Source organism: Eriocheir sinensis, unplaced genomic scaffold (genome assembly GCF_024679095.1).
Source record: "Eriocheir sinensis breed Jianghai 21 unplaced genomic scaffold, ASM2467909v1 Scaffold34, whole genome shotgun sequence".
NCBI classification, from domain to species: Eukaryota; Metazoa; Arthropoda; class Malacostraca; order Decapoda; family Varunidae; genus Eriocheir; species Eriocheir sinensis.
Genome location: NW_026111654.1, coordinates 77,501 through 92,500, shown reverse-complemented (window position 1 = coordinate 92,500; position 15,000 = coordinate 77,501). Strand labels below are relative to the sequence as shown.

Sequence of the window (15,000 nt, the reverse complement as noted above, 5' to 3'; positions counted from 1 at the left end):
CGCTGAGCGAGACACTGAGCGCAGCAGAAACAAAACAATCACACGCTGCCGCTGGTGTCTGGCTTGAAGTGTGAGCCGCTGAGCGAGACACTGAGCGCAGCAGAAACAAAACAATCACACGCTGCCGCTGGTGTCTGGCTTGAAGTGTGAGCCGCTGAGCGAGACACTGAGCGTGGCAGAAACAAAACGATCACACGTTGCCGCTGGTGTCCGGCTTGGTGAAGTCCGTCACCTCACACGCCAGGTTTTGTAAACGTGGTGTTAGTATTTATTAACTGTTTGTCGGTGCTCGGCTTTTTAATTCCATTCCGGGACGGAGAGACTCAGCAGTGTTGAGTTTGCATAGAGTTAAGTCGACGTCTTACGAACCCGGCGAAAAAACTTGTATGAAACATCAATACAATCCAACTACTACTACTACTACTACTACTACTACTACTACTACTACTACTACTACTACTACTACTACTACTACTACTACTACTACTACTACTACTGCTACTACTACTATTACTACTACTATTACTACTACTATTACTACTACTACTACTACTGCTATTACTACTGCTATTACTACTACTACTACTACTACTGTTACTACGACTACTATTATTATTACTACTACTACTACTACTACTACTATTATTATTACTACTACTACTACTCCTACTCCTAATACTACTACTGCTACTGCTACTACTACTACAACAACTACTACTATTACTACTACTACTACTACTACTACTACTACTACTACTACTACTATTCGTAGTCCTATTACTACTACTACTACTACTACTACTACTACGGGCCTCCATCTATTAGAGTTGCGTTGTGAGCGGTATATTTTCGCATATCCGTTCACAAAGCAAGTCATTGGCCCCACCCCGCCAATGACTGTGGCCGACAACCATCTTTATTTAGTATTGCAAACCTTATTAAACATATTTTTCTTAAGCTAACAGAGCTTGTACTACTACTACTACTACTACTAACTACTACTACTACTACTGCTGCTGCTGCTATTACTGCTACTACTTCTACTACTACTACTACTACTACTACTACTACTACTACTACTACTACTATTAATACTACTACTACTACTACTACCACTACTACTGCTATTACTACTACTACTACTACTACTACTACCAGTCCTATTACTATTACTACTACTATTACTACAACTACTACTAACTACTGCTGCTGCTACTACTACTACTACTACTACTACTACTACTACAACATAAATGATACCTCCACCCATGTTTATTTTCCCGACACATAATCATATTACTACAACTACTACTAACTACTGCTGCTGCTACTACTACTACTACTACTACTACTACAACATAAATGATACCTCCACCCATGTTTATTTTCCCGACACATAATCATATTACTACAACTACTACTAACTACTGCTGCTGCTACTACTACTACTACTACTACTACTACTACTACTACTACATAAATGATACCTCCACCCATGTTTATTTTCCCGACACATAATCATGGAGGGCTCCATAGCTTGGAGGTCATTAGCCCCAACTCTGTTCGCTAATGACTGTGGCATCCAACCATATCGCTAATACTACCTGACACTAAATCACCCATCATCTATTACGTCTAGATCCCCCTTTCCTTCCCCACTCAAGTCACTCCCGACCCACCCTAATGTCACTCTCCACCACTGTGGCTTCATAGTCCATATTGGAGATGGACTACTACTACTACTACTACTACTACTACTACTACTACTACAAGTACTACTACTACTACTACTACTACTACTACTACTACTACTACTACAAGTACTACTACTATAAGTACTACCACTACCACTACTACTACTACTATTACTACTACTACTACTACTACTACTACTGCTATTACGTCTACTACTATTACTATTAATACTACAACATAAATGATACCTCCACCCATGTTTATTTTCCCGACACATAATCATGGAGGGCTCCATAGTTAGGAGGTCATTAGCCCCAACTCTGTTCGCTAATGACTGTGGCATCCAACCATATCGCTAATACTACCTGACACTAAATCACCTATCATCTATTACGTCTAGATCCCTCTTTCCTTCCCTACTCAAGTCACTCCCGACCCACCCTAATGTCACTCTCCACCACTGTGGCTTCATAGTCCATATTGGAGATGTTACTATTACTACTACTACTACTACTACTACTACTACTACTACTACTACTACTACTACTACTACTACTACTGCTGCTACTACTATTACTGCTATACTACTATTACTGCTATACTACTATTACTGCTATACTACTACAACTACTACTACTACTACTACTACTACTACTACTACTACTACTACTACTACTACTACTACTACTACTACCCCTCCCCCAGCCTCACCCTCTTGCCGTTGATGTACCAATGGAGGTCGGAGGGCGGTCTGACAGCGGGGGCGGTGCAGTTGGCCCTCAGCACCTCGCCGGGGGACCACTGCAGGCGGCTCAGGGTCATCTTGGGCTTACGCGCGGGCACGTCTGAAGGGGGAGAGAGAGAGGCTGGTGATCCGGCAGAGAGAGATTTAGATGTTTAAGTAACCTAACCTGACCCCTCCGCTTACTAGCAGTCTTCTGCCTCCTAAATGCCGCCGCAGTTTTTTTTCTTTTTACAACAAAGGAGACGGCTCAGGAGCAACAAAAAGTGTAGAAAAAAAACAAGCCCGCTACTCACCGTTCCCACAACAGACAAAAGTAAAGGGTGGAGAGGTATCTTGATACACTCTTTTTGAAGGAAGTCAAGTCATAGGCAGGAGGAAATGCAGACGAAGAAAGGCAGTTCCAGAGCTTACCAGTGTAAGGGATGAAAGAGTGAAGATGCTGGTTAACTCTTGCATAAAGGGTCTGGACAGTATAGGGATGAGCTAGAGTAGAAAGTCGAGTGAAGTGGGGTCGCGGGAAGGGGGTAGGCATGCTGTCCAAGAAAGCTATGTGAGTGGAGCCCTCCACACGTAAAGCCCCAAATATACTGCCGAATTTTGGTTCACGAATGTGCGCGAATATGCGAGTCATCCTGTGTCTTGGACAAGTTCGGTATCTTTCCTGATTGTTCTTGGTCGTTCGGGGACATGTCTGCGTCCACCGCGCGACATTTGACAGTTGGTCACGACCGCCACGAAAGTTTCATGTTCCATGAAAAATTCGTGGCCGTTCGCCGAAAGTGCACGAATGCAAAATGGACGCCTCATTGTCGCCGACATGTCCCAGACAATTCGGCGTCCAATTCGCGGTGTTCAGCGAATTGTCGCCGAATTTTGACCGGTGAAATTTTAATTTTGTTGGTGAATTTGTTGCCGACATGTCGCCGACTATTCGGGGACATGTCTCCGACATGTTGCCGAATGGTCAAGACTATTCGGGGACATGTCTCCGAATATTCGGCGAACATTCGGCGAATTAATCATGACACGGCAATCGGGTCAAGGTGGGAGGTGCACATGGGGGTCTAACTATCTATCTATATTCTCTCTCTCTCTCTCTATATATATATATATATATATATATATATATATATATATATATGTGTGTGTGTGTGTGTGTGTGTGTGTGGAACAAAATAATATAATAATAAATAGTAAACAAGAAAATATGAAAACAATAAGAATCATGAATTTCTAAGATAGGTATGAGACTAACATTTTTATTTATTTCATAATTTATTTATTATTCATTTATTTTTAATATCATTATTCTGCCATTATTTACTCTTCGTTCTATTTTTTACTTATTCAAATTTATTTATTCTTTCAGCTACTGGTTTGTTTTTTTAATATTACGTAAACATTCATTCATTCTCAAATATTTGTAGGAGGGCGAAACAAAAACAAGTCACACTTATACATTTTATTACACATACTATCATACATATTACCACACATATTATCACACACAGTATTTACTCGCACACAATTCTGTCCTGCCAGGCCACTGCTCCCCGGGTGTTGAAGTAGTCCATGAGGTAGGCGCGGATATTCTTGGGGTCCACCATAGCTCTTGGGTTCCGCAGAGGGTCGAGTGAGACGAGTTGATCGCCTTCTTGCCATTCCCCTGGAACAAGTTGCGAGAGACGAGGTGGGATCTTCAGCTGCCGGTGAAGAAGTGTGCTGCACCCTGGATTCCCGTGCTTTTATATGCCACATGGGCATCAGATGATCAGCTGTCAGAAATCTTGGCACTGTCGAAGAATTGTCCCCGACATATCGCTGACACTTCGGGGACATACGAAGACAATTCGGAGACTTGTCGCCAATTATTCAGCGACAAAAAAAAACTTTAAAATTTCAGATTTTGATCTCGGCGACATGGACGCCGAATAGTCGGCGACATGTCTCTGAATTGTCTCCGAATTGTCTTGAGCATTCGCCGACATGTCGCCGAATTGGTTACGAACTATAAGAATATTGGTCATGTCGGCGAACCGGTCGCCGAGTTTTTTCACGAACTGATTCGGCGACAAGTTCGTGGCCAAAATTTGGCAGTGTATTTGGGGCTTAAGATGCTTACTCCATACGAGGGCGGACAAGACCCCTGTATATAGATAGCAGCTGTGCGGGGGAGAAGAACTGGCGGAGACGATACAGAACGCCCAACTTCGAGAAAACTTATTTAGCGAGAAAAGAGATATGAAGTTTCCAGTTAAGATTTTGGGTTCAATATAGACCGAGGATGTTTAGTGTTGAAGAAGGTGACAGCTGAGTGTTGTTGAAGAATAGGGGATAGGTGTTTGGAAGATTGTGTCGAGTGTTGCAGTGTTGCATCTCTCTATCTTGTATCGATGTTTTCATGCTGACAGATCTTCTGATCTTGGTAACTGCATGAAACCCCCCTCCCATGCGACTATCTGCTCTTGCTCATCCATCTACTGTCCAGATCCCCTATGCAAGAGTTAACTAGCATCTACATTCTTTCATCCCTTCCGCTGGTAAATTCGGGAACAGCCTTCCCTCGTGTGCATTTCCTCCTGCCTGCGCCTTGAACTCTTTGAAGAGGAGTGTATCAAGACACCTCTCCACGCGAAACTGACCTCTTTCTGACCTCTCGTTCTGTTTTGTTTTTTGGGGGGCAGCGTCTAGCGACCCTCTTGTTGTTTTTATTTATTGCCCTTCAGCTGCTTCCCATGCTGTAAAAAGACCCCTAAACTAACCTAACGCAACCCAAGCGACGTGTGAAGAGGCGAGGTGACGATGAAGGAGAGAGAGATCTGGAAAGATATTTATGAGACGTGCTGTGAGCGAGGTGGCGATCAGGCAGAGAGCTTTAGACCTTTCCTCCTCCACCTCCACCTTCACCTCCTTTCTCTATCTTTCTATCTTCCTCTTCTTTTCATTCTTCTTGTTCTTGTTCTTGTTCTTGTTCTTGTTCTTTTTCTTTTTCTCCTTCTTCTTCCTCTTCTTCTTCTGTAGTGACACGACTAGCCTGATAGGTGAGCCTCCCATAACTCCCCCTGCCAGGGGGGTACCTCTTTGGCCGACTGGTAAAGGAGTGTCTCTCCCGTTACGCTGGTCGCGGGTTCGATCCCCGGCGCCAGCAAACCTGTCCTTGTCTGGATTAATTTCTCGTGTCTTTCATTACACGCAGTGGCCGTGTGGGAGTAGAGAAAAGAGAAAATTCTGGCATTTTACTTCTTTTTCTTCTTCTTCTTCTTCTTCTTCTTCCCCCACTTCTTCGTTTTCTGCTTCCTTGTTCTCTTCATTGACTATCATCATCACCATCTCCTCCTCTTCCTCCTCCTCCTTTTAGTCTTTCCGCCACTTATCTCCTTTCTTCTTATCTTCCTCTGCTTGCCTTTTCTCTCACCTTTTTTCTCTCAACTTCTCTTTAACCCATTCAGTCTCTCCCCACCTCCCACCCCTCCTCCTCCTCCTCCTCCTTTTCTTCTCTTCTTCACTTATAATTTTCGTTCTTCTCTGTCGCCTCTTTCATGTCAGAACATTAGAACGTAAGGAGTCTGCAAGAGGCCGGTTAACCCTACAAGGCAGCTCCTGTGAATCTAACCCCACCTAATATCACTGTCTATGAATTTATATACGTAATCTATTTTTGAGTGTTACATTTGTATTGCGCTCACCACATGACTGCCCAGCCTGCTCCACTCATCTACCAATCGGTTAGTGAACCAATTTTTTTGCCGAAATCCCTGTTGAATCTGAATTCATTCAGTTTAAACCCATTACTACGTGTCCTAACCGGTTCTCCTACCGTCAGAAACCTATTTATCCCCTTATCAAAGCACTTCACCCATCTATAAACCTCGATCAAGTTTTCTCGCTCCCTCGCATTTCCAGAGAGTGTAGGCTTAATTGTTTGAGTGTCCCCTTGTATGGAAAGGTTCTTAGCCCGTGAATCATCTTTGTCATCCTTCCTGTACCGATTCTAGCATTTTGATATCCATTCTATAGTAAGGTGACCAGGACTGAACAGCATAATCCAGATGAGGTCTAACTAATGCTAAATATAGCTTGACGATGACTTCGGGGCTTCTGTTGCTTACGCTCCTTGAAATGAATCCCAGTACCCTGTTTCCTCGATTTTTAGCCTGAATGATCTATGCCCTTGGACGGAGATCAGAGCTCACTAAGACTTAAATCCCTCTCGCACCCAAACTTTCGTCTCTTCATCCTCTTCCCCCTTGGTTACCTTCTTTTTCCTCCTCCTCCTCCTCCTCCTCCACAAAGTCGTCTAATAGCGCACATTTTACTCTCGTCCGCCGCGATCAGCTCTCGCCGCTAACTTGTAACGTCCGCTTAATATTTCTCTCTCTCTCTCTCTCTCTCTCTCTCTCTCTCTCTGTTGCCTCCTTGCAGGAATTCATCCAGGCTTACGTTTCCGTGGTGCCAAACCCTACTCCCACCGCCCCCTTGCCCTCAGCGGTACTATCGACACCAGCGGACAACACCACGCAGCTGGAGGGTGGTAGTGATGCCTTCACCGTCGTGAATGGAGGAGCCACACCAGCCAGACAAGCAATTTATCCTGTTCATTGCTTCATCAGGTTTGCCATTCTGGAGGAGGAGGACGAGCAGGAGAGCACCTTCCTGGTGGGTGACTCCATGATTCGCCAGCAGGTCGTTGAGTTCTGCGGCAGAGTTCCTCGTCGAAGACGGAACTATTGCTATCCTGGTGCGGGGATCGACGATATAACTGCTGCTCTTGAGGAGATCTCCCCCCAGGCTACTAATGATTCACTGTTTGTTATTCACACAGGTACGAACGACGTCACCACGACCCGGTCTGAGGAACTCCTGGACAAGTACTGTAGGCTCATCCAGCAGTATAAGTCTAAGTCCCCTAACATTTTGATTTCAGGAGTTCTACCATGGACGTGGGCGGAGAGCGACTTCTTCAGTAAGGCCTTCAGCCTAAATAACCGCTTACAGACTCTTTGCAGAGAGCTTGACGTGGAGTTCTTCAACGCCCGGGACAATTTCTACAGACAAAGTGAGCTCTTCCACAGGGACGGAATACACCTGTCTCCCATCGGGGCAGCCAGATTCGGAAGGCTCCTCAACGACGCAGTACGTGACACCTAATCAAAAAAACGACCCTCAGCCACGTCCCTCCACCCCGCCCGTGTAAATAAACGCCATGCATCGCAACAAACCCGTAACCGTGATCCCGCAAGTACCACCAACTCTACTACCAATCCTTTAGATAACAAAATCCTTAGTTTCAATGCGCGTAGCCTAAAAAAATAGTTTGATGAACTGACATGTCTTGCTTTAACAGAAAATTTTGACATAATATTGCTATAACCGAAACATTTATCGACACCACAAATATTGATTTAAGTTCCGAATACAACATAGATGGCTACAGACTCTTCAACAAAGATCGTGTAAACCGTAGAGGTGGTGGCGTCGCCCTTTTTGTCAAAAGCTATTCGCAATCCACTGACAAAACACCAAGAGACAGTAACGTTGAACATTTGTGCGTGCGAGTAAACATTGCAAAAGTCAATTTAAATATATCTGTCACTTACAGGCCTCCCGGGCAATCACTCGATGACGACCTTGAAATGTACAGCGTCTTAAGGCAGTCACTTAATAACAACGATTCACTGATATTAGGAGACTTTAACCTCCCCATATCGATCAAGGACACTGTCAGGTACAGAAGGCGAGTCACATAGAATGATCGAATTTCTAGAAGAAAATTATCTAAGCCAAATGGTTTCTGAACCAACTCGACAAAATAACATACTCGACCTTGTTATAACGACCCAAGATAACCTAGTCAGTAATGTCACGGTAGGAGAACACCTCGGTTCTTGCGATCATAAATTAGTGCGCGTCGACATTAGAGCTCAAACATCAGTGACTGAAAATAAAGTAAAGGCGCCCAATTTCAAAAGAGTTAACTTCGTAGAAATCCGACAAAAACTAACAGAAATACAACTATCAGATGACGGCAATGTAGAGGAAGCCTGGCAAAGCTTTAAAAATCACTTACTCACTCAGCAGAACACATTCGTCCCCTTTTGCGAGAAGCGAATTAACACTAATAAAAGCCCACCTTGGTTTAATAGCGAAATTAAACACTCAGTCAAGGGGAGAAAATTGTTTTACAGGTTAAAGAAAGAACAGAGCACGCCCGAAAACATTAGACTTTATAACGATGCCAGGCGACGAGTAAAAAGATTAGTATGTCAGGCAAAGCGTAGAAATGAAGAAAATATTGCAGCCAACTGTAAAAATAATCCGAAATCTTTCTTCAGTTACATAAACAACAGAAAGGCGATCAGAAGTTGAATTGGACCTTTAACAAACAGCGACGGTGCACTAGTGACTGACAGCCAACACATTGCAAACCTCTTAAACAATTACATTTCCTCGGTGTTTAATACTAAGTCTTCCTTCCGCTACCACCAACACCAGTACTAATGTAAATCTCGAGCACGCATTGCCTAAATTTGAAATAACAACGGATGAGGTCCTTAAAGTTCTCCATTCACTTAAAACAAATAAAAGTCCCGGACCCGATAAAGTATATCCTCTACTGCTTAAAGAAACAAAGAACGAAATAGTCTCCTCCCTCACAACCGTATTCAATATGCCCTTGCGACAAGGTATCGTCCCTTCGGATTGGAAAAAGGCTAACGTGACACCGATTTTTAAGAAAGGAGACAAAAAAATGCCAGGTAACTACCGACACATTAGTCTAACCTCAATTGTAGGTAAGCTACTTATTTGCGTTGGTCCCAATTGTGAGTTACCTCGAAAGCCACTCATTAATTGGGGATTTACAACATGGCTTCCGTAACAAAAGATCCTGCCTATCAAACCTATTGACCTTTTATAACGACCTCTTCTCAGTTTATGACGTAACCAAATCATTGGACGTAGTCTATCTTGATTTCCAGAAAGCTTTTGATAAAGTCTCACATCATAAATTACTTTAGAAATTAAAGCAAATAGGTACTGACGGTCAAGTAAACTTATGCATCGCGAATTGGTTGGGCAACAGACAACAAAGAGTGGTGATTGACGGATTTAACTCAGAGTGGGCGCCGGTCTTTAGTGGCGTCCCTTATGGCTCGGTTCTTGGCCCAGTGATCTTCATTATTTACATCAACGACGTGGATGTTGGACTCAGTAATCGCATTAGTAAATTTGCAGACGACACAAAGATTGGTAACTCGGTTCTCACTGACGAAGACAGGCAAAGCCTCCCAGAGGATTTGCACAAAATTTCAGCTTGGTCGGATAGATGGGAGATGCCCTTTAACGTAGACAAGTGCCAGGTCCTTCAAGTTGGAACAAGAAATAAGAAGTTCGATTACGAAATGCTCTCTCTCTCTCACAAGCGTTCAATGCGTTAAGGACCTGGGGGTCAAAATCGCGTCAAACCTCAAATTCTCACATCAATGCATCGATGCAGCAAATAAAGCGAACAGAATGTACGGCTTCATTAAAATAAACTTTTTATTCAAGAATAAAGATGTAATACTTCCGCTCTACAATAGTTTAGTCAGACCCCACTTGGAATATGCGGTACAGTTTTGGTCTCCTCACCATGCAAAGGACATTGCTAAATTAGAAGGTGTTCAGCGTCGGGCTACAAAAATGATCCCTTCCTTGCGCAACAAATCCTACGAAGAGAGGCTTTCCACCCTTAACATGTTTTCTCTTGAGAATCGTCGCCTCCGAGGAAAACTGATCGAATGTTTTAAAATACTTAATGGTTTCACGAATGTAGACAAAACAAAATTGTTTATGATCGATGACACTTTGCGAACGAGGAACAATGGCATAAAAGTCAAATGTAGACAAGTAAATTCAGACTGCACCAAATTTTTCTTCACCAACGTTGTAGTGCGCGAATGGAATAAGCTCCCACCGTCAGTGGTCCAATGTAACACGATTGACTCCTTTAAAAACAAGCTCGACCGTCACTTCCTTGAACTTAATATTAAAAAAGCAACGTTTTGGAGCCATCTGATTAATGTGGATTCACTTAGGTTTAAGGACAGACCACCTAGTCTGGACCATGGGGTCCGTGTGGTCTGATTTTCTATGTAATTCTATGTAATTTCTCTCTCTCTCTCTCTCTCTCTCTCTCTCTCTCTCTCTCTCTCTCTCTCTCTCTCTCTCTCTCTCTCTCTCTCTCTCTCTCTCTCTCTCTCTCTCTCTCTCTCTCCCCCCCCCGGCTTTTTAACTTTTATCATCAGCGTCGCTTTCTCCTTCCTTCTCTATTTGATGTTTTTGGCTCCAGGAAGTTTGTAGGAAATTTAAGACGCCGATTCACGCGACTCTTTTGGGTGAAGCGGCGCGGCGGCTCTTTCGGAAGACGTCTGTTTCTGCGTCTGCTTCATCTGTTGTCTGTTACGGCTGTTTCATGTTTCGTCTGTTTCGCCTGTTGTATGTTTGGTATCATTCCTCTGTTTCCTCTGTTTCATTGCGTTTCGTCTTTCCATCCTTCGTTTCGTTGGTGTTCGTTGTTATTATTATTCTACGCCAAACTGGAGTCCGTATTAGACCAGTGCCCTCCTCCGGACACACTCATTGTCCTGGGCGACTTCAGTGCTACTACTGGCACTGACAGGGTTGGCTACGAGCTATGCGTTGGTCCCCATGGTTCTGGTATCAGGAAAATCAACAGCTCTCTCCTAAATTTTGCAATATCCAGAAGCTTGAGAATTGCGGGTTCCTGGTACCAGAAACCAGAGCTGCACCACTCGACTTGGTATAGCGATACTAGAGGGGCAGTTAAGGAGATTTATCACATCCTCGTAAGTACTCGTTGGACGATCCTTCAGAACTGGAGAGTTTACCGAAGTGCGGAGTATTTTTCAACTGACCATAGACTTGTTATATCACTCAAGCTTCATATCAGGTCAAAAATAATCTTTTTTTTTACATGTGGTTTATAGCGCCGGTAGGCTAATACATTTGGGCCTGATGGTCGGCCCGAGCCCGTCATGGCGCAGACAACTGTTTATAGTGGCGCCATTATTATTGGCTCATTCTGCCCCCTGGAGCTCATTCTTGATTTCGCTTGCGTTGTACAGCTTCTTCTTTAGTCCGGGTTGGTAGGTGGTCTTCAGGACAGCATGTGGGTAGTCTTAGGATACTCGGCGGTGACTGAAAAATCTCAGGTGGTTAGCGGCGGATTCGAACCCGCATCATGGACAACGCGCGCATTGCGGGGCCGGCACGCTAACCACTCAGCCACTGCCTCCCCATATGGAGATGCATCACTACTGTGTTCCATCTCGAGAGGCTGAAGGACCTGGCACGTGCTCAGGAGTATGGAGTGACAGTCTCAAATTGGTTCGACGTGCTCAGCACCCTGGAGGACCCTGTAGAACTGTGGGATACCTTCAAACGTGAGACTCAGCAAGCTGCCAAGGAGTGCACTGGAGAGCGCCCGAGATCTAGGAGCGTATTAAGAGAATGTAGCCAACAGCTAGAATTACCTATAACGTTAAAGTTCAAAAGGTCATTAGCACAGGCAAGCGTGCCTCTTGCGTGGAAAAGAGCAAATGTTACCCCGATCTTTAAAAAAGGAGATAAGAAACAAGCCAGTAATTATCGTCCTATCAGCCTTACGTCTGTCCTAATTAAACTATTCGAAAAAATAATCAGGGATAAAGTGATCACGTTCCTCGAAACAAATGATTTGATAACTGATAATCAGCACGGATCTCGTAGTAACCGATCTTGCCTCACCAACTTGTTAACTTTCTTCAGTGACGTATACTCCAGCTGGGACGCCCGAGCCCCATATGACATAATTTACCTAGACTTTCAGAAACCATTCGATAAAGTTCCCCACGTTAGGCTTATTTCAAAACTGCGTACCCACGGTATAAGTGACCATCTGTGCGCATGGATTCATGACTGGCTCACAGATAGACAACAGCGTGTAGTTCTCAATGGTGAAGCATCCGATTGGCAACCCGTAACCAGTGGCGTGCCCCAAGGATCGGTCCTGGGGCCAACACTATTCATAATTTACGTGAACGATTTAGAGACTGATATCCTATCAAAAGTAGCCAAATTCGCCGATGACACCAAATTAGGAGGTACGGTAACGAACAGTAACAATTGCGAAGATATTCAATCAGATTTAACAAGACTTACCGGTTGGAGCGACAAGTGACAACTGTGTTTCAACTTAGATAAATGTAAAGTAATGCACATAGGTGAAAAGAACCCTAACTTTAAACATCAAATTCAAGGACATGAGCTCAGCGAAGTAAAACAAGAAAAAGATCTTGGTGTAACTATCAGTAACACTCTCAAAATGAGTGATCAATGTTCTGCGGCGAGTCAAAAAAAGCCAATATGATGTTAGGATTAATCTCAAGAAACTTTGATTATAAATCACCCGAACTTATGAAGAGATTATATTCAGCATTTGTAACACCACATCTAGAATACGCTGTCCAGTTCTGGTCACCGAATTATATCAAAGATCAAGTTTTGCTAGAAAAGATACAGAGACAAGCAACCAAAGAAATTCCAGCGTTCCGTAACTTGCCGTATGACGAGCGTTTAAAGCGTTTAGATATGTTTTCCTCAAAAAAGCGAAGGGTAAGAGAGGACTTAATCGAAGTGTTCAAATCCTTAATAGATTCGAAAACATTAACCCAGAAAGTCTATTTCAGAGAGACCCCAACACAATAACACCAAGCAACGGTATGAAGTTAAAGGGAAACCGATGTAACACATTGACGTTCAGAAGTTATTTCAATAATAGAGTCGTCGATCACTGGAATAGACTCCCACCGTCAGTAGTTAGCGCACAGAGTATCAATAGCTTCAAGTCATCATTAGATAAGTACTTTAGGGATATAAGATTTTACTGACCCTTTTCGTACGTTTCAGGCACACTAGAGCACGGCGCCAACCTGACGACTTAATAATTTCCCTCACAGCTTAGGTCACCAGTAACGTAAGTTAAGGGTAGTAATTTCCTCTTATCTCTCTCTCTACTGTAAAATTTCCATGTCCCTTCCTTAAAGACACATGGTGTTCACTTCTAACTATTTCCTGCCGGCACGTTGCAGGAGGGAGAGGTGGGTGGGGAGGAGCCTTCATCTATTATATCCTGTCCTACCACACGTAGATTACTAGTAGTAGCGGTAGTAAACAGACACCCTCGCCATAGACCGCCAAGTCTTCTGGTGTTTGTTCTTCCTATGTATTCCTATGTATTCCTCCTCCTCCTCCTCATTCTCCTCCTCCTCCTCCTCCTTCTCCTCCTCCTCCCATCATCATCATCATCATCATTATCTCGTTTCTCTCGTTCTCTCCGCGTCTTTCTAATCTGATCTTGCATTGCGACAATGTTATCATCTTTTTTTCCTCGTTTTTCTCCTTCTCTTTCTATCTTTGTAATCTTATCTTGTATTTCAGCATTGTAAATCACCTAATCTTCCCTCCCCGCCTTTCCCTTCTCTCTTCATCGTCAACGGCGCATCATTGTCCCTGAAGCGCCACACACACACACACACACACACACACACACACACACACACACACACACACACACACACACACACACACACACACACACACACACACACACACGCACGCACGTCCTGCCCTGGAGATGACCTTTCAGACTTTATCACTCATGATGTCACCGAGCTCCTTATTCACTCCCTTCATTCTTCATTCCCTCTTTCTTCTTCTCGTCTCGTCTCTCTCTCGTCTCGTCTCGTCTCGTCTCGTCTCGTCTCGTCTCGTCTCGTCTCGTCTCTGTCTCTCTCTCTCTCTCTCTCTCTCTCTCTCTCTCTCTCTCTCTCTCTCTCTTATCTATCTATCTATCCATCTGTATGTGTTTGAGAGAGAGAGAGAGAGAGAGAGAGAGAGAGAGAGAGAGAGAGAGAGAGAGAGAGAGAGAGAGAGAGAGAGAGAGAGAGAGAGAGAGAGAGAGAGAGAGAGAGAGAGAGAGAGAGAGAGAGAGAGACGTAGTGCAGTGCTGTTCTGTTATTTATTTATTCAGTGCTGTTTTTGACTTAGGCATCAAAGGGAGAGTGTCGGGGGGGAGGGGAGGGGAAGAGGAGGAGGAGGAGGAGGGGAGGAGGAGGAGGAGGGGAGGAGGAGGAGGAGGTAGTAGTGGTGGTGGTGGAGGTGGTGATGTTATTGTTGTTGTTGTTGTTGTTGTTGTTGTTGCCGATGGTGGTGGTGGTGATGGTGGTGGTGATGGTTGTGGTGGGTTACTGTATGTTTTTGTTGTTGTTGTTGGTGGTGGTGGTGATTGTGGTGGTGGTGGTTGTGATGGTGGGTTACTGTATGTTTTTGTTGTTGTTGGTGGTGGTGGTGGTGATTGTGGTGGTGGTGGTTGTGATGGTGGGTTACTGTATGTTTTTGTTGTTGGTGGTGGTGGTGGTGGTGATTGTGGTGGTGGTGGTTGTGATGGTGGGTTACTGTATGTTTTTGTTGTTGTTGTTGGTGGTGGTGGTGGTGATTGTGGTGGTGGTGGTTGTGATGGT

At 44.1% G+C, this 15,000-nt stretch overlaps 1 protein-coding gene across 1 annotated transcript in view; it reads right to left on the bottom strand.

Annotated features, from left to right (window-relative positions):
* Window positions 1-15,000, bottom strand: part of LOC126991787 (uncharacterized) — a gene marked incomplete at its 5' end in the record, with an annotated part of 76,423 nt that overhangs the window by 4,773 nt on the left and 56,650 nt on the right. The window contains one exon of the mRNA XM_050850461.1: window positions 2,407-2,540. Coding sequence (XP_050706418.1) covers window positions 2,407-2,540 — 134 coding nt within the window. The remainder of the gene's footprint in view (window positions 1-2,406; window positions 2,541-15,000) is intronic.